The sequence below is a fragment of the Diplotaxodon limnothrissa genome, linkage group LG3 (assembly GCF_057381915.1).
Source record: "Diplotaxodon limnothrissa isolate DT_005_m linkage group LG3, D_limnothrissa_male_GT1.1, whole genome shotgun sequence".
NCBI lineage: Eukaryota > Metazoa > Chordata > Actinopteri > Cichliformes > Cichlidae > Diplotaxodon > Diplotaxodon limnothrissa.
In genome coordinates, this window is record NC_140598.1 from 25,390,019 (window position 1) to 25,411,066 (window position 21,048).

Consider the following 21,048-nt stretch of genomic DNA (forward strand, 5'->3'; position numbering starts at 1 on the left):
ATTTAATTCAGAGAAAGTTGTTTCTTAAAAGTATCTGTAAAGTGCTCATTTCTGCCTCAAAGCATGGGTCAGCCAGCGAGGTATGTTTGTATGTTATATAGATCATTTTATGTCTTTAATTCACTCGTCTTACTATCTCATTGGATTTTATGTTATGTTTTAGTTCGACGGTGGCGTAGTTTGTGATCAAGGTGAAGCTGTAACAACCCCAAGATCTTACAACTAACATTAAAGCCAACTTCATGCCATCAGTAAAAGAACTCTTTATTGACTTTAAGAAGAGGTAGAAGTGATAAACAACAATGGGACCTCTCTCATCCATCAGTCACCATGTGGACATTTTTCTGACACACTTTGAAGCTGATGGACGTTTTGTGTCTGCACTAAGTACGTTTTCACCAGCTACGGCACCGGCAGGATTCACTTTCACAGACTCACAACCACCAGCTCCACCCCTCCCCTCCCCCTCCAGCTGTAGGCTTTAACATTGAGTTTCCCCACACATGTTTACAGACGAGTTAGAGAGCAAGAGAAGAAGAGACATAAATGTCTTTGTTTCTGCTCTAACCAAACAATGCTGCTCTACAACTCTAGACTACCAGCCACAAAGACAACAGCTGGAGAAACATCTGTCTACCTCTGACATCCACCAGCTCATCCATACAACAAACACACATCAACAACCAGGAAGCAGCTTCACCTCTGATCACACACACACTCAACTCTACTCACTCACCTGGAGGAACAACACGAAGGTGGATGATGCTGTGTTTCCATGAGTGTGTTTCTTCAATGAAAACACGGCACACGTATGTTCCACTATCAGCAGTGTTCACATCCTTCAGAATCAAAGACACGTCTCCATCCTTCATCTGTCTGTCCTGCAGATCCACACGGTTCTTAAAAGATGGATGCTGATCTTCTGGATCAAACTGATCATCCTGATACAAAAGCACATATTTATCTGTCGAGTCAGCTCTGCTCCAATGTACAGATTTGATGTTGTTTGGAGCTCGACATGTCAGAGTGACATCCTGTCCAGACTCAGCTGTGATGATTTTCTGGTCTGAGAGAGGAAACAACACAGAGCAGAGAGGTTAAAGGTCAAAGTACAATTATGATAAGAATGATTGACTTTAAATATTTTGTTTATTTCCTTTGACATTTAAGTTTTTAGTCATGTTGGATTTAATGAACCTCTGAACATCCAGCAGGTCACCAGTGACCCACTGAGGGGGAATTTTAGCCTCATGCTAAACATGCAAAGTGTATTACCATGTAAACAGGCTGATACTCTTCAGTTATTTACCTCCGAGATAAACACGTTCTAACAGTTAATCTCACCTGCAGAGACGAACTCGAAGACGCTGAAAAACAGCAAAGTGGAGCAGAGTGACGCAGTTCCAGCAGACATGTCTGTGTTTCTGTATTAAAATCAGGGCTTTAAATCAAATCGGAGCTTCAGATGAGACTATATGAGATGAGCTTTAAGGTTCAGATGAAGCTGAAAGTCCCTGAGTGAGAGAGCAGGTCTGTAACTCCACACTTAAGAGTCAGAGAGAGGGAGGAACAAACAGTGGTGGGCTGGACCAGTGTCCTCCAATGTAAACGCAGAAATGAAGAAAACTGGAGAGCAGCCAGTCTTTAAATAATGATGCCAAAATATTTGTACAAAATCCCTGCATTAGGTAAATCAAATGATCGCACCTGACATGTGCCTTTGTATAGTCCATGTTAGATGATTGTAATGGCTTTTTAAAAATTCTAGTTTAGATAAAATCTCTGTTTCTCACCTCTGAGTGGAACAGAAAACTGTGATCAGACAGACATGTTGCAGTGAGTGAGCCCTGAGGGATCAGTGCTGTCCTGCTATAATGACAGATGTTTGGAGCGCTTTAAGGACACTTTCTATAAGTCTGCATTTCAGGTCTGAAATATAACGGAGCCAGCTGCATCTTGCAGTCCTATAAAATCTAAGGAAGGCAACCAGCCTCCACCCATCACACCGGACCAGCAACCCTGTCACTGTATAACGTTGTCTACCCAGCAGCCCTAATCATCTGGAATGACGTTCGATCTTGGTGGTGAAACTGAGGCTCCTCTGCTGCCATCTGTTGGATCTTTACATAGCTTACATATAGTACCTCTCACACAGGAAACCTTTCTTACACACACTTTTTAAGAGAGAAGAAGAAAATAAAATAAAACCCATTGTTCTAGGAGGAGAAAAGGCTGAGCAGCTGCATTAAAAGCCTTAGATCACCATGTGAGATAGAAAGCATTGGATGCAGTGACGTAAAGCACTTCGGCAGTAAACAGCAAAGATGTGCTCTCTGAAGTAACGAACCGCGCTTCTAATCTGATGGAAAAGGCTGAGTCTTATAGTTTCCAGGAGAGCGGTACTTGATTTACTGCATTGTGCCAAGTCTAAAATTTTGTGGACGGGGGATTATGATGTGGGTTTGTTTTTCACGAGCTGAGCACAACTCTTAATGCTTTACCAAGACATTTTGGCTTGGTATGGTTGGGGTGGTGCTGTCACTTGGTGATTGCTCTCTCTGTGGTAGAGTATCACTTTCTGTATCTCTTACAACACACAGTGGTGTTTTTGTGTAGGTCATATGCTTAGCCACTTTAGTTAAAACTTTGAGATAATGTCTTATTTCCTAGTCTAATCTTCACATGCTCTATGCCAGGTACATTCTCTTTTGATTCACTCACTGTGTCTTCAGGGATCTGCTAGCATAGTTTAGCTCGTAGCCGACTGATTAGTAAGATGGCCTCTATACCTGTCCCTGCTGCACTTTCCTTCTCAGTGTTTGAGATGTTTATTTAGTCCTCCAAAAAAGATGTGGGCTTTATAGAAAATTGGGAACCTTTCTGGGACAAATCTGGTCTTGTTAGAAGAGATGGTACCCATCCAATTTTGAATGGAGCAGCAGAGATGCAGTCTTACATGTCTCTTTGCAGCTTCCCTCTCGTTATCTAATAATAATAATTAACTTTTATTGATCCCCGTGGGGAAATTCTTCTCTGCATTTAACCCATACACTCAGTGAAGCAGTGGGCAGCCACCAGTGTAGCGCCCGGGGAGCAGCGTTTGGGGATGGTACCGTGTTCAGGGGTACCTCAGGGTAGCCGTTCAGGGGATTCGAACCCCTGACCTTCCAATCATGGGGCAACCACTTTACCTACTGAGCTATCCCTGTCCTTATTTTTTATTTTTTTTATTTTTTTTGTGCATGCTCCCATTTTGCCTGGAAAAATGGTTTTCTGCTTTATATAAAAGCTCTTGACGAAGCTAGAACATCATTGATTGAAGAAATGTTGATGTCAATGCGCTCAAATGGCACCTCCATTAATGGTAGCAGACACAAAGTGATTGGGACCATTAATGGCCGGCCATTAAATCAGGGCATTCTGAGAAACCATTTATTTTGTCTTCAAAACATTGTGAATGAAGGAACAATGTACAATGTCTCATCTGAAAAGGATGATCTTTGAATATTAAAAGGTTTATAAAATGTTAGATCTGACATCTTCACTATACATCTCTCCTTGGTATGTACAACTCTGAATGCATGCAGATGGTTATCAAAACACTTCGTAAACAACATGTTTCCCATTTAAAAAATGGCAAAAAAGCTGCCTGTTGAGAATTATTCTGAGAGTCTACATTTTGGGTTTTCTATCCCGTCCACTCCACACAGTACATAATGCATAATATATGACATAACATCTTCCAGGCTCTGACCTCAGAGGAGGGACCAGAAGGAAACTGTCACATCATCAGTGTGATCATTATTGTCAAATAATCTTAAATTTTATTTAATTTCAAGTCTCACTAATCCACTCTTCAGGATTTCATCAATGATTGTTTGTTAGGTAGGAGATGGAGCCTAAATACAAGATTCAGGAGAAAAAAAATTAAGTCAAGAGCAGCTTTAGAGCTACAAAACCACTGGAGGTCAGGAAAGACTCTTAAACAACAGGAAACTCTTCCAGGAAACCAGATAAGCAGAACTCAATGTAGCTCTAACAGAAAATCAAACAACTTAAGTCAATTAAGTCACAAACACAAAATACACACATAAACCTAAAGGACTCTTGAATGGGAGCACAGAACTAAAGGCATAAAGTACCATGTTAGGAACTCACATCAGGAATAAGAAAATAAAGACCCATAAACACTAAGAAATAACTGAATAGTTATTTTTTAAAAACAAAAAAACAAAAATGATCCAAGCTATAAAAACAGGAGTTTCCTGGACAATTAATGTACCAGATCTGAGGACGTCGATTATAGCTGCTGGAATGTTTTGTTTATATGATCTTTATCTTTGCGGATGCTTGGAACCTTATTTAAGGTCTCTGGGCAAATTTAGATGCTTTTCTTTTTCCTTTTGTCGCGGTAACTGATAAACTGCTGGGATGGTTTGGAAGAGTTGAGGCAAGTTTGTGATCTGGAGACACTTTGACCACATGTGATGTTTGTTGTTATATTATGAAAAATCACACAGTACTGTGCAAAAGACTTGAACCACCCAAACTTCTTTGTCTCTTTGGAATCAAATTTGAATTTCACAAAAAAAAATAATTAAATTCTCAATAAAAACCTCAATGTCAATCATTTAGTTGTAGCTGAACCATGAGCCATCAGGCAAATCTCCATTAGCAAGTTATGGTGGATCACCCCGTGCGTGGGGCTGCACAGCATCAACACGTTAGTGCAGTTAGCTCGTTAACGTTGTTAGCTACATAAAACGTTGTCACTGTGCAGGTGACCGGTGGTAACTCACTAACAGAGATTTGCTGTGTTAATGCTGTTATGGCATTAACGTCATTTTAAAGAGATTAACGCTGACAGCACTAATTCATACATGTTTGTAACACAGTTTTACTTTGTGTTCATGAACATTCTGAAGACTGTAGTTCAGAGTCACTGGCAGGCAGCACAGGAAAGTTCATTTCTGTGTGTCTTCAGATCATTTGACCCACAGTTCTGCTGTGAGGTTTAAAGATGATGATCAGCATGTTCTTCACTTTTGGTGTCAACACAGAGTTTGGATCAGCAGCAGGAGACTCGGGCTGTGTCCCAATTCAGGGTCTACACGCTTGAAGTACGTGCACTACGCGTACTACGTACGGTGCGTACTATAAGTACGAGAAGTGCGGAAGTGAGAGGCTTGTGAAATGGGACGGTATACGCTTCGCCGCGCTGTTCAGGTTGCCTAGCAATCATGATACTAACCTCGAGACACGTTACATACAGCTTTGTTTGACAGAAATGAAGGAGAAAAATGTTTTGTTGGTCATTCATTTTTGTCATGACATGACTTTGATTAGCTGAGTATCTGAGGCTGAGACCACAGGACTGTAAAACATGATTGTTGGGCTTCATTTCTGTGCTGAACAGTCATTTAAGATTAGTTAGTAAATAACAATTAGTTAATGTTGTTCATGAGACTAAAGTCAACTCACTGTGGTAATGTAAATATAATATGGCCAATATTATAGTATTGTCAAATTATTATGATATATATATATATATATATATATATATATATATATATATATATATATTAGGGGTGCAACGATATTCGTATCGATATTGAACCGTTCGATACAGTGCTTTCGGTTCGGTACGCATATGTATCGAACAATACAAAATTTTTAATTTATTTTATCAACTTTCCTTCTGACGATGCTGTCTGTGTTGAGCGCTCAGTGAATCTGCGTTCGACTACTCCGCCTAGGCTCGACAGTGCAGCCTAGGCGGAGTAGTCGAACGCAGATTCACTGAGCGCTCAACACAGACAGCATCGTCAGAAGGAAGAGCGCAGGGCAAGCTAGCGAGACAGAAGTTAAGCTCTCCTTGCAAGATGGACCTCCCCCACTCTCATTCAGATCTGGCGTTTGGAATTATTTTGGTTTTCATGTGACGTATGACCCTGAAGGTAAGCGAGTCATGGACTGAAGTAAAACAGTATGTTTGCCATGCAATGCTCAATTACATGGGTGGGAGCTAGTGTGTTAGCGCAGTTAGCTCGTTAACATGTTGGCCATCTAGCCCCATGCACGGGGCGATCGGCGGTAGCTCGTTAATGGAGATTTGCCGTGTTGTGGCGTTAAGGTCATTTCAACGAGATTAACCTGAAAGCACTAGTGGGAACACAACGAATATGACTCCACATTTACGCAGACATCATCCTAGTGCAAAGACAAGTGGAAGCAGAAAAAAAAAAAGCAAGCATGCTACTAACTTTAGCCGAGTCATTTAGACAGCTGTTAGCACATGATTCTCCTTATGCTGCTGAGAATATAGCCCAGAAGAAGCGGATAGTATAGCTTTTATTTTGGAAAGAGCCATTTCTCTGTAATAAACTCTCTTTTCCAAAGATGAGTGATTCCTCAATCAGATACAGGGCTCGCAATATCGCTAGCCCGACGTCCCGGGGGTAGCGATTTTTTCAGTCGGGGTACCAAAATCTATCTCTGCCCTGCCCGTCGGGCTATTGTAGGAAGGAAAAATATATGTCAATGCCACTGTCAATATGTGACATATTGAAATCGCGTTTGAATTTGCGCTTGTTTTTTTGCTTTCACTTTGCAATCGTGCGAACTGTGTATAGAGAGCGACAGCACTGATCTGTGAGTGATGATAATTTGTGCACCAATTCCTCTGACATCGTCTTATTAATTGTTAGCTTACTATGCAAACATGACAAGTGAAATCTCCCGCAGCAAGCTTAAACATGTGAGAGGTTGATCGCGCAGAGAATCGCTGAGCTTATGTGAGTGCGCGTGTAAAAGCAGCAGGATATATATTTGACTACGATGACCTGGATGACTGAGAACCTTCACAGACAGATATATATTTTAGTTCTGCTGAGCCAAATAAGACAGGTCAGGGTGAAGAAGTGACAGCCAAAGAAAAGCTTACCGCAAAACGGAGAAGTTATGACAAATCAGACTATAAGGCAAAAAGAAAGTGCAGCTTTATGGTTTCATGGACAAAAGAATTTCTGTGGCTGCAATATGACGAGCTAAATAACCAGGGCTGCACATAAGTGGTCCGCAGGTGCGCATTCGCTGTCAAAATAAAAAACACGCACAAGGGTTAGGGTTAAATTTAAAAACTGTACTTTTGAGTTAAAATATATATTTATAATTTTAATAAATGACAAATTAAAAAGGCATGAACATTTTTTTTGTATCGAAAAAATATCGAACCGTGACACCAAAGTATCGAACCGAACCGTGAATTTTGTGTATCGTTGCACCCCTAATATATATATATATATATATATATATATATATATATATATATATATATATATATATATATATATATATATATATATATATATATATATATATATGTCCAGGTGCCACAAGGGCTCAGAGAAGAGCTCGAGAGGATGTGGAGGGTGAAGGTAACGGTGGTCCCCGTGGTAATCGGAGCACTAGGTGCGGTGACTCCCAAGCTAGGCGAGTGGCTACAGCAGATCCCGGGAACAACATCGGAGATATCTGTCCAGAAGAGCGCAGTCCTGGGAACAGCTAAGATACTGCGCAGGACCCTCAAGCTCCCAGGCCTCTGGTAGAGGACCCGAGCTTGAAGGATGAACCGCCCAAAGGGGCGTGCTGGGTGTTTTATATATATATATATATATATATATATATATATATATATATATATATATATATATATATATATATATATATATATATATATATATATTATATATATATATATATATATATATATATATATATATATATATATTGTTAAGATTCAAAAGTTGAGAAAGGGTACAAGAGGTGATCGAAAAATAACCACACTGGTCCGGCCGGGTGAAGTCAAACGAAGATTTTAATTCACACGTGGGAAGATTCACTGGAAACAGCAATTGATCTTCGACTTACTAAGGCACAAACAATTATTTTATAACATCAGGGTTTGTTTACTGACGCCCCTTCATGCGTCACCCATACATTTTATACATAGATCAGATCAACATCACCATGACTTTTCACCCAGAAAATCATCTTCTATTTTCATGGCTGGTACTTTCCGTTCTTTGTCTCAAAGTGAATTGTTCCTCTTTCTTGTCGAGACATAACTTAATCTCTCCTCTAAATAAGTCTAACTAATATGTGTGTATGTGTTGACCTCACATGCTCTTTGTGTCACCTCTTCACCTCCTACTGTCTGTGTCTCGTCCTCAAATGCTCTTTCTCAATTCACCTGTTGCACCTCTGACCTCTCACTAGACCAGAAGCTCACTGAGACTATGTGTATGTCTTCTACTAAATAAATGTTTTAACCAAGAACCTCTACTAAACCTTAATATAAAATGACCTGATATAAGTGTTTTGTAAGCATGTATTGCAATTCCTTCTATGTTCTAGTTTTCCCTCAGCATGTATCACCTGAACAGTCACGTCAGTGAGGCTTAAGACCTTTAAAGAACCTGAACATCAACTCAAATAAGCACAGATATGCAATATGTATAAAATAGTTATAACTGCTCCTGAAATACAAAGTTAATATCATCATAAACATCTTAAGGCCATCTTAAAGCTATCTGTTACATTGTTAAAGCAATGATCATACTGCAGATTATATTATGCTGGTAAAATACTTTTCTGTTCATCCCCACAATCCCCCTTTCGACCTCTGGCACACCAGAGGTCGATACACAGGTTGTTGTTCACTCCTCAGTCCACTCGACTACTTCCAGATCCATCATCGGCATCATGGACATAGGGGCCACCGCCCCAGGGTCCACTGCCTTTACAATCACTTTCTCTACCAACCTTCGGGCACAAGGAATGAGACAACAACCACAGGTCACCAAAATACCCACCAATACAGATAGAGACAACATAATTGACAGAACAAGCCCCTTCCACTTTCCGAACACTGAGGTCATCCAGCTCTCCAGCGGGTTGTCAATTCCCGAGTGGTCATGCATGGTCCTAGAGAGACTCTTTAGCCCCTCCAAGGCTCGCGTCACCGAGCCATCTGGAGCAGTGTTATTCGGGATAAAAGTACAACACTGATCACCGAACATCGCACAAACCCCCCCTTTTTCCGCCAATAACATATCAAGGGCCATTCTATTTTGGACTCCCATTAATGAGGTCGGACCCATCTGCTCCGCTAACCCTTCCATCCCGTCTCTGGTAAGGTTAGAGAGCCTCAGCAAATTATAGTGAACATAATTGATTCTGTCTACATTTTTGTTCGGGGTCACTGGAAAAAGAGCAGAAATTATTGGAAGATTCTCAAAACCCGCAGCTATTTGGTCTATGAGTTTATACTCATTCGGAACTCCTCTGGGGACCCCTATTGAGTCAATCCAGGTTGGCGAGTTCAGCCTAGGGTCATAAGCATGTGTTCCCTCAATCCCGCTTTTGGACAGGATATGTCTCTTCCGCCTAGCTGCCAATGTGCGTGTGTTGTGCTGTGGGATGTTTTTTTACCTGATTTCCAATTAGCATAAGAGGTGCTCCTAGTCTCACCATCGCGCACGTCCCCACACTTCCCAGAGGAACACGAGCCAAAAGAGTCTTATGCCCACAATAATAATAAAGTCCACTTCTAGCCCAAGTCCCAATCACTTACATTGTTTGTGGTTCTTCCCGTCTGGGTAACAGCGCACCAACTTGAGTCTATTTCCCCCACGTTATATATTACTTTATCTGTGGAGAACTTAAAACACGTATAATTACCTTTTTTCGGCAAAAATGGTCCCACCTTTGTCCGCTTATCAACTGGAGGAAACAAACTGGATAACACAGTACAGTCTCCAGTACTCACCGCTCCTCTAGTCATTCGCAACATGCAATCATAACCCCACTTGTCCTCCGGATGGAGTGGAGCGGGCTCTGTGAACAACCGTGGTCTAGCAGAGGCACAAGCAACACAATTGGATACCTCTTGTTCCCTAGCATTTAGAGCCATCCAGTCCAGCCAGAGATTACTGTCACTGAACCCAGTGGCGCGCTCAATTAAATCCTGAGGCTTTAGTCTAGTGTAGTCCACCGCCAGGACTCGTCTATCCTTTAGTTCCTGTTCCTCTGGTACCACATATGACGGCCCATTTCCCCTTTTTCCTGTAGAGTTTACAACAGCGTTTATTTGGTTGTTAATCATGTGTATTTCCTTTTCTTCTCTAACTGGCTCTACGGGATTTACGGGATTAACCTTTTCAAGAAAGTTAATTTTAATTAACCCCTTCGGGTCAGTTCCCACAGTCTCCACACCCAAGACTAAATACAAAGAGTTTTTACGCCGCCAGTTGCCCAGTGACATAGTCAAAGGATTCTTAGATGGACTATAATCTCTTTGGAGTTTTAACACGTTCTCTGACCCTTGTCCTGACGTTTCCCCATTTTCCCCAGTGTAACCCTTTACCTGATTCCAGTTCCGACACCAGTTTGCAAAGGGCCTACTCCCTCTTTCACAATGTGTACTTACTGCATAATCCCAACAAACCCACACATTATATGCTCTCCAACTACTATCTGCTCCTCCACACTTAAAAACATCGCATAAATCAAAGGTGAATGAAGTTGTGGACCCATTAACATAGTTCAACTCTAAACCACCATATGTACTCAGGCACTCATCCCTTTTACCCGAAACCTCGCGTTTTGATCTCCTTTTTAGCCCTGTTTCAATAAACGATTTCTCTTTTGGTGCTGGATTCAACTGGCCCCAGTGTTCAGACAGTTCGCGGGGGCCTCCCTGCAAAATATAAACAAGCAAACATAGGGCCATTATCAATATCATCACAGTCATCAAACTAACAATCACAAGCAACATTTTAATCAGTCCTTTCTCCTCACGAATCTCCGGTTCGCGGGATGGCATTGTGTTATGTATATTTGTACTTAGCATAAATTTTAAAACTTTGTTTCTGTTTTCCTCTTTCCCTTTTTTACTCTTTTTATTTGAACCACCCCTTTTCAAACTCTCAATTTGTTACCACTCCTTTCTGTAGGCGCGGCGATCTCCTCCTAGGCTGCTCTTCTTTCTTCGGCCTTCCAGGTGGACTACTGGTCGGCCCGTTACACAGGTGAAGAGGTTTATTCTGCCTCTGTTCCTTGACACCTGCGTTCTTTGAAGACGAATTTTCCTCCACCAAGCTCTCGTGTGCGGGTATATATATATATATATATATATATATATATATATATATATATATATATATATATATATATGTATACTGACTTTCAGCTTGTTGTGTTTGTGGATATATGACTGACTTTAATTATTACACATTCGCACATATATAAGTGACGTCATATTCAGTACTTTTTTTTTTTTTTTTCTTAAATGACATCAGAAACAGCAGTATGCGACATTACGTGATGGCAGAGCTTCAGTTCATCCTTTGTCTTTTTTTTTTTTTTTTTTTTTTTTTTTTTTAATAAATAGGACAGGGGTCCTGGGCCACCTGTATGGAGAAAAAAAAAAAACAAACAAAAAAAACAAACAGAGGAGACAGCAAACAACAAAGAGCAACATAATAATAGAGAAAACAAAGCACCATCACAATAAACTAGCTAGTCATAGATATCAATATTTATTAAATAATAAACGATATTGTGCAGCACGCAAGATAGACAGCGCACAGTGTGCTTTGAGGCAGCAGCCAAGAAAGCTTTAGTCCGCGTCTGTGAATACCCATGTGTGCATACCTGTGTGGATCAGCATGCTTGCATTCCAAAGGTTTCTCCATGTAATGATCTGCTAGGGAGTGTGGGGGGGCCACAGCCCCGTCCTCCAGGGTGTGAAGCGGGTATGGAGGAGATCAAAACTCCAAACATCCAGAGGCCCCCAGAACACAAGAGACCATGGAAGACCAACAGAGGGGCAGCCGCGCCACTGTTCCAGTACTTTTGACAGTTCACTCTTCGGCCGCTCCATCTTATTAGGGAAATTCCACATACATAAATGTAAATTTCAAAACTCAACCCCATCATTTAATTACTTTTTTTGATTGAAATTGAATATTACTTAAACTCTCTTAAATTAACTTCCAATAAAAAAGGTTTATCATTGATTGAAGTTCATTCAGAAATGTTTAACGAATCAGCTGTCACAACTTTCAAGTACAAAGTTTTTATGAAGTCTGTCATTCCCCCCTTTTTTTCTTTTTTTCTCCTTTATTTATTTATCCTTCTTATTTCATTGTACTGTATATTGTTACTTTTATTTGCCTTGTATGTCTACTGTACAAACTGAACTGGAATGACTGACTGTTCGCTTTATAAGTTCAATAAAGTTTTGGAAAAAAAAAAAACAACCTCTTCGGCCGCTCCCTTCTGCCGTATTTTGCGGCAAAATTATCCACACCCACCGCCGTGCTATGAATTGTGGGATATATGGGACCACGAAGCGTGCACCGGACCACGATTGATATTTGGGGAAATCGACGGCGCATTTGGAGTATGCATTTGAAGTACACTTCGAATTGGGACAGCCGTCGTCGCGTGGTGGTGACGTAACCGCACTTAAAATGCGTACTTCAAGCATGCAACCCCTGAAATGGGACACAGCCTCAGAGTTCAGCTCTTGACCCCTGACCCCTCTGAGATATTTCATATCCTCCCTGGTGAATTTGATGTGTTGGTCCACAAAGTTCATGTGATCAGTGGTACATCCTGAGATTTGACTTTCACCCAGGTGTCATCCACATACCTGAACTAATAACTTGGTGATGGTCCAGGGTTGGATAACAAAGCTCTTTTTTCCATGTTGGGGAAACCTGCAGTCAGCTGAGACTGAAGAAGTCACTTGGATGAGACCAGATGAACAGAACGTTTTATCGTTTTTGACTCTGCTTGTTGTTTTTTGGGGGATTCTTTTGATGTTTTTTTAGATGAGAAAAAAAACACTAACAGCAGCAACAAGAAGAACAGGTAAAGCTTGCAGTGCAATAGATTCATCCTTCTCCCCTTCACCCTTCCTGCCATTTTCTGTTTTAACTTCAGGTTTCTTCCTTTCATCCTTCTCTCCTTCTTCCTTCTTCCCTCCTTCATTTTTTACTTCATGCTTCTTCCCCTCATCCTTCTTCCCTTCTTCCTTTTTCACTTCATGCTTCTGCCCTTCTTCCTTCTTCCCTCCATCCTGTTTGTTTACTCCTGGCTGACCTGCAGGTGAGAAACAGGTGTGAGGTGTCAGCTGTCAGGTAGGTGATGAGTGAAGAACAGAACAGAATCCATTTGCTCTTCAAACTGCTGTCAGACATTATCTACTGCACTCTGATCACATCACTCAGACCAGCTGCTTTCTACAAAGTCTCATCAACAACATCTTTACAAACAAACATCAACAACCAGGAAGCAGCTTCACCTCTGATCACACACACACTCAACTCAACTCACTCACCTGGAGGATCAACATGAAGGTGGAGGATGATTATGAGCTCCTGAGAGCGTGTTTCATTCATGAAGACACGACACTCATATGTTCCAGTGTCATTAAACGTCACATTCTTCAGAATCAAAGACACGTCTCCATCCTTCATCTGTCTGTCCTGCAGATCCACCCGGTTCTTAAAAGATGGATGCTGATCATCTGAGTGAACGTGCCCATCTTGTGGAACAAATTGCCCTTCCTGGTACAAGTAGACATAGCCTGATGTCAAGTTAGCTTTGCGCCAATGTACAAATTTGATGTTGTTGTTTGGAGCTCGACATGTCAGAGTGACGTCCTGTCCAGACTCAGCTGTGATGGTTTTCTCGTCTGAAAGAAGAAACAACACAGAGCAGAGAGGTTAAAGGTCAAAGTACAATTATGACCAGAATGATTGACTTTAAATATTTTGTTTATTTGCTTTGACATTTGAGTTTTTAGTCATGTTGGACTGAATTTAATGAACCTCTGAACATCCAGCACCTATTTAAATGTTTTAAAGTCGAGTTTTCATAGTTGAACATGTTCTGTTGTCTCTTTCTCTTTAATCTCTCTCACACTCCTGTCACACTGGTGTGTGTGACTGCAGCAGCATCTGGCCCAATCCAGGGGGTAACTGTCCCTGAGACAAAAAAATGTAGCATTGATTTGTTAACCATTCCTCGCTGTCGGTCCCCTGACCGTGGTCGGGAGACGCAAGGGGAAATGCTTCCTCCAGGGCCGAAGTTTTGTCCTCCTTCGGGGTTAACTCCCATCACTTTTGTGGAGTAGTGAGGCAGACAGAAATCAGCCGAGACACCCAGGAGTACTGAAGACACGAGGCTTTAATACCGGTACTGCACATTTGAAAACACACTGCATGGGCTGTAGCCCATTAGAACGCTGATCCCGGTCGCTGCCTCTATCCGTGACATTCTTTTCGGTCACCGCGTTTTTCATGCGCATGCTCACACACACGTGAGCATGCTCATGAAAAACTCCTCACACAGCACCCAGCCACACACAAGCCAGCAGTTCCCACAACAGATTAAGAACCTGTCTAAAAAATTATTAAGAAATAAGGGTTTGTTAAAGGTTTAAAGTGCTGTACAGTTTGTTTGAGGTAGAGTATGTAATGGTCACATGACCAGGGTTTAGTTAAGAGCACAACTATGGCACTGTGGGTCAGAACTAGCATGGATACAAAGTTACAGATGCTGTATGTTCAGCATCTGAACATTTTCCTGTACTGCTAGCTCAACACTGTTTATGGGCAATAACATGTTAGACTTTAATAAGATGATAGACATTTACGTTGTAAACTTTGTGTTTTCTTCAGTGTTCATGGTTTCTGAAGAGAACAAGAGAGAGAGAGAGAGAGAGAAACAAACTTGAAAACATCAACATAATGTTTGGCTATTGTTTGTTGGAGCCCTGTAGTTACACAGGCTCATCTTTTGTGTGCAGACAGATGGCTGATTTCACAGAGAGGTCCAGTGCTGAAACTTGTAAGTTGCTGATGCAAATTAAATCATTTAAACAACAGAAATTTCTCCTGTATTGCAGGTGTGCTACATGACAGAGTCATGATAAGTAAGTTCATTGACATTAGAATTTAGATTAAAATATTTGCATCGTCATGTACTAAAGTGATTTTATTATTATATTAATATTGTATAAATATGGTTAAAATTATCCTTCAAAGAGTTAAATATGCTCGTTGGACTGTAGGACCATCACTCACTCACCTGGGGAAACCCTCAGGTTGATGATGCTGAGGAGTTTCCATGAGTCTGTTCCATTCACAAGGACATAACACTTGTATCTTGCAGCATCATTAATCGTCACATCCTTCAGAATCAAAGACACGTCTCCATCCTTCATCTGTCTGTCCTGCAGATCCACCCGGTTCTTAAAAGACGGATGCTGGTCGTCTGGAACAAAGTGACCATCCTGGTACAAAAGAATATACTTATCTCTCAGGTCAGTTCTGCTCCAATGTACAGCTGTGATGTTGTTGTTTGGAGCTCGACATGTCAGAGTGATGTCCTGTCCAGACTCAGCTGTGATGATTTTCTGGTCTGAAAGAGGAAACAACACAGAGCAGAGAGGTTAAAGGTCAAAGTACAATTATGACCAGAATGATTGACTTTAAATATTTTGTTTATTTCCTTTGACATTTGAGTTTTTAGTCATGTTGGACTTAATGAACCTCTGAACATCCAGCAGGTCACCAGTGACCCACTGAGGGGGAATTTTAGCCTCATGCTAAACATGCAAAGTGTCAGAAACTACAAGATGTTAGCTTCCACAGAACAACAACATGTGCTGATAATAAGTGAACATAATGTGTGAGAGAAAGCAGCCTCTCATTATAAGACACTGTGAGTCTCTTAGTGGCAGATTTAGATACATTTTCTTCAAGAACACATGTGACTCAAATGTAATAAGTATACCCATGTTTTGTACAAATATGTCACAATCAGCGGGGCTGACTGTGTGTAGAGTGAAAGGTGGACCCAAATGCAGACGAAAAAAAACATGAAACGTGAAAAAGTGAATCTCTGTATGTGGTGGATCTCTGTATCTCTAAAAATCCCAACAAAGGGCTGCTAGTTTCCTAGTGGCATTTTCTCATTTAAACCATGGTGACTTAAAAGTTTAGCAGCAAGACACTTGTTTCGTTTGTTCCATCAAACATTTCTTTCAGCTATCTGTGTTTATCAGAGCGATATGTGACTCATTTTTTATTGAATCACCAGAAAGTACACAAATACAAGATTAAATATTTTATTTATTTACCAAAGATAGATAATTACACATTGATACAATGAACAAGGTGTCTATGAAAATTACACATGGTGTAAGAAAAACATTATAACATACAAATAAGTGTTTTAAGATAATCTGACATACTTTAAAAGCATAAGAATAAAAGTTTTAAAAAAAAATCATGTTCTTTGATGATCACATTACATGTATCACATTTTTAAAGCATAACGTAGGGTGTTCACAAAAACAGTTTTATGATTACTTTTTCCACAGTGCTTGTATGCCTCTTGCAAAACGATGTACTTTTCACCATAAGACATAATAACTCACGATTATCTAAGACCAGCCATGAAATGTCCGTCGCTTCATTACAATCATTTGTCTCCGCTGCTGCCCTCAGATCCAGTCTTCTGTACTGTGGGGTAAAATTGCTTTTTTGGTGGTTCATAAAAAAGATCTCAAAAAGCAATGTTGGTGAGGGGACCAGAAACACTGGGTTGCAGAGCAGCTGGTAAGGACTTGTATATTTCTGGAGAGTCTGCAAAAGCTGTCTTCCTCGTGCTCCTGATTGGATAAGGGAGCCCGGCTCTGATATCTCACTGGTGGCAGCTAAAGGTAGGCATGCCTTGGAGGCGGAGTTGGTCTCGGGCGCAATCTTTCAAACGAGCCTCACGGCATTTCAGGCAACCTCAGGCCGGAAACAACATCCGGTCACTCGTGGTCAAAATCCACGCAGAGCTGGTGTTTCGCAGGGATCAGGTTAACACATCTGGGTCTAAAAATATAAAGAAAAACAAAAAGAGTTTTAAAACACGCAAACTAGCAAAATATCAAAGGAGCATAACATAACAATAACAAGATGATATGAGATACCCGATGAGGCCATGATAGGTGATGTAGACATGTAATGTATAAACTTTTACGGGAGTTAAAAGTCGAGCTTATATATATATTAAAGTGTATTGTACGTGGGATAGGCTCCAGCGCACCGCGCGAGCCTGAAAAAAGGATAAGCGGAAGCGAATGGATGGACGGATGGTGTATTGTACGTGTTACAAACCATTGTGATATTTTTTTTAAATGAAAGGATTGAGAGAATGGTAAAAAGGAAAATGCAAACATGTAGTTAGAGAGGAAGATTAACACTTACCGAATGATATGCGGATAAGGAAAGAGACGCAAGTTGCTGTTGAAATCGGCCGCTCCCTATGCGAACTCGCAAGCAGTCTGAGCGGCGCCAGTTGTTGATATGGCTGAAGGCAGGGGTCTTCTGGGAGCACGGCGGCAGTCTTAACCCGAGCGGGAGATCATAAAAATCGGACCTACAGCCGATTGGCTAACCGGGGTGCGAAGGGAGCCGTGCCATTGTTATGTGATTGGCAGGGGGGCGACATTAGGCGGAGTTGGTCTCCGGCGGAAATTTTCAAACGAGGTAAGCAGCATTCGGGAGCTGAGCGGGAGCGAACAAGCAGGAAAAAATTGTGCTCTGGAAGCGGTTGCGGGTCGGTACGATTAAGAGCGAGGTAGAACTTAGACTCTGCGTAGAATTTTAGAGGTAGCTAGTAAGAGGGATGGTTTTGAAGAAAAAAGACTAAGGATTTTTCCCCTGATTTTGAATATAAGGTTTTGGGAATAGAGGGGGTACCAACAAGTTATTCTAGGGTTTTGGAGAAAACGCGGAGGGATTTTTAAGGAGTTTTCCCTGCGTAAGGAGGATTAGGGTTAGGGGATTGGCGAGAGTTTTTTTCTGACTGAGTTTTATTCTAAATCTACAAATGCATATAAATCGAAATAAAATTTTGCCCCAAGGCATGCAGCCTGTATTTCCGGCCATACTGAATGTTACAAAAGCACAAGTTTAACTAAACAATTTTAATATGGTTTAACAGATTTTTAAACACATAAGCACGGAGCCCCGAGAGAGCACGGTCCGGAGACACGGGCGCGCCCAGACACACAGCACGAGCCGTTTATTGTGGCTAGCAAATTAACTGCAAACAAAAGGCAAAACTAACAATACACTAAACTGGTTGAGCTAAATTAAATAAAAACCTACAACAGGAACATGGACCAGACATAAGAAAACTTGACCTCTTGGCCTAGAAACAACGCAGACGATCTGACAATGACACACTGAAAACAAAGGACTTAAATACACAGGAGGTGATTAGGGGAAGTGGGAACACATGGGGGAACAGCTGACTGACATGAGGCTAATGACAGGACAGGAAAACGGAGCTTTTCCGTTTTCGTTTTAAAAAATAATCCCGTCCACACATAAAGGCAGAAATGAAGGAAAACGCTGCTATGAACATGTCAAAGCAACAGGTGGCGATATATTCCTAACTGTGCAGAAATGTTGGCCAATCAGAAGTCTAGATGCCTCGGTGGGAAAGAGTAAACAAAGCTGGGGCATAGAAGCAGAACCGAGTCGTATGTGGGGAGGGACAGTAACTGTGTGTGTATGTAAGCATTTAAACACTGCAGAGAGTAGAATTAACAGTAACAGTATTGTAGAAATTCATTTCACCAAAACAATAACGTGGCGCACAGTGTGACGTCAAAAAATGCGCACATCTTTGACGCATTTTCTCCGTTTTTCTCGTCCACACGTAAATGCAAAAACGGAGTTTTAGAAGATATCCATCCATCCAGTTTTTAGAAAGCTTCGTTTTCAGTGACTAAAAACGCCGTTTACATGTGGACGAAAGGTGCAAACGCATAGAAAAATCTGCGTTTTCAAAAATACCCGGGTACGTGTGCACGTAGCCTAAATACAATGAACAAAAAACCCACAACTCCTTCAAAATAAAACAGGAAACACGAGACACAGACATGACAATACAAACTTGATAACATAAGACATGCAGCATGAACCACAAAGGGTGAGGGAATACAGGGGCAGAAAACACAAGGAGTCTAATAACCAAATGAACTTTGCTAATCTAACGAACTTAAACATAAACAACATCCAAATAAACTAAAACTTAAAACGCTGGGTCAACAGAAACGGGAACCTGACAAAATATAGTCTATAATTTATTTTTTTTCTGTACCCCACATAATTAAACATTCAAGTTGAAACTTGAATGTTGCATCCATGGAACATTCAAGAAATGTGAAACTGCTATCAAATAAGGGGTGCTATGTTAATATGTAACTTGACCTGTTAAGGTGTTTTTTGATGGAAATAGCTTTTGATTTCAGCAAAAATTGATCTATTAATACTGCAAATTAAACAAATGACCATTTTCAATTCTCTACAACCTATAAAATGTTTTGAAACCCTGTGCTTATTAATTTGGAGCAGTGCATACTAAGTTTTTTTATTTTTGAAAAACACTGTTTTTATTGTGCGGTTTGTTCAGTAACATTTAAATTATACTCAAATGGTTGATGACTCAAAAATTATGCTGACTGAATCGACTTTTTAGGAAAATCACAGAAAAATATAATTTGCATAATAATTTGGAACACAGTGTAGATTTTTGCTTTGTATGTCTAACCAGACCTTAACAAAAAAAATATTTGTAACTTGTGTAAATAATTGTTTGTTTTTTTTACAAACACGCAAATTCTAGTCTACAGATGCACAAGCATAACATTTTCAGATATTTTGGTTTACAAGGTTACAAAACTCAGTTCACAACTTTACAAGTACAAAATATTCATGAGCACAGTTTGAGCCCATCCACACATTACACTTCTTTGTCACAGCTGGATTCTGTCTAACCTTGTATCACTTTCACACACATTATTATTAATATATAACCTTCACTTTCTCACAGTAAATCTCACCTGCAGAGACAAACACAAAGACGCTGAAAAACAGGAAATTGTAGCATAGTGACGGAGTTCCAGCAGACATTTCTGTTTCTGTTTTAAAATCAGAATCTGAGATTCAGAAGAGACTATATGAGATGAACTCTGAGGTTCAGATAAAGCTGAAAGTCCCTGAGTGAGAGAGCAGGTCTGTAACGCCACACTTATGAGTTAGAGAGAGAGATAGAGATGGTGGGCTGGACCGGAGTCCTCCAATGGAAACGCAGAAATGGTTCTGCATTAGGTTAACATTAGGACTGACGTATATTAAATTATATATTAAATTATATTAAATTAATGAGGAACAATCTGGATTCATGGCAGAAACATATTTAATAACAGTCATTTGGTTGGATATGACTGATTATAATACACTGGATGAAAGCTTTATTGTCATTCATTTATTGTTCACCAATTTGGATTTGGAAATTATTTTATATTATTTTTAAGTCATCGGTATATATACTATATATAAAGCTGAGAAGATAATTGAAGCTAGCGCATGGAGATTAGACAAAGCTTTTCTTCAAGCTTTTTTTTTCCTGTGTGTCACAAATTATGGCAATGAATATTAATAGAAAAGAGTAATTACAGGGCATCACTGCTTTAGGTAAATCATTTAAATTATCACAACTGACACGTGTGTTTGTGTCATCCATCTTAGATGATTGTAATGGCTTTTTTTGTTTTCTTTTTTAAACGGGATTAGAAAAAAATCTCAGTTTCACACCTCTGAGTTGAAAGCAACCTTCCTCCGCCCCTCATACTGGTACAGTAACCCCACCACTTTTTTCCCCAGCATCTTCTAGAATGACATCCTACCTTGGTCAAACTGAAGCTCCTCTGCTGCCACCTGTTGGATTTTTACATAGTTTACATATAGTACCTCACACAGGAAACCTTTCTTACACACACACTTTTTTAGAGAGAGAAGAAAATAAAATAAAAACTGCTTTTGGAGGAGGAGAACATATTTGAATATTTTTGTTAATTTTTTCCAAAAGATCAACAATGTCTGATAACTCATCTCAGCCTCCAAT

General features: G+C 40.4%; 2 protein-coding genes across 2 annotated transcripts in view; one reads left to right on the forward strand and one right to left on the reverse strand.

The window, feature by feature from the left end:
* Window positions 1–20,054, reverse strand: part of LOC146635089 (polymeric immunoglobulin receptor-like) — a 29,499-nt gene extending 9,445 nt beyond the window's left edge. Inside the window, exons 1-4 of the mRNA XM_085344776.1 lie at window positions 19,985–20,054; window positions 15,163–15,495; window positions 13,409–13,765; window positions 737–1,066 (exon numbers count right to left, since the gene is read on the reverse strand). Coding sequence (XP_085200902.1) covers window positions 737–1,066; window positions 13,409–13,765; window positions 15,163–15,495; window positions 19,985–20,054 — 1,090 coding nt within the window. The remainder of the gene's footprint in view (window positions 1–736; window positions 1,067–13,408; window positions 13,766–15,162; window positions 15,496–19,984) is intronic.
* The window catches only part of LOC146635088 (uncharacterized), a 163,370-nt gene that overhangs the window by 55,650 nt on the left and 86,672 nt on the right, over window positions 1–21,048 (forward strand). The window lies entirely within an intron of this gene.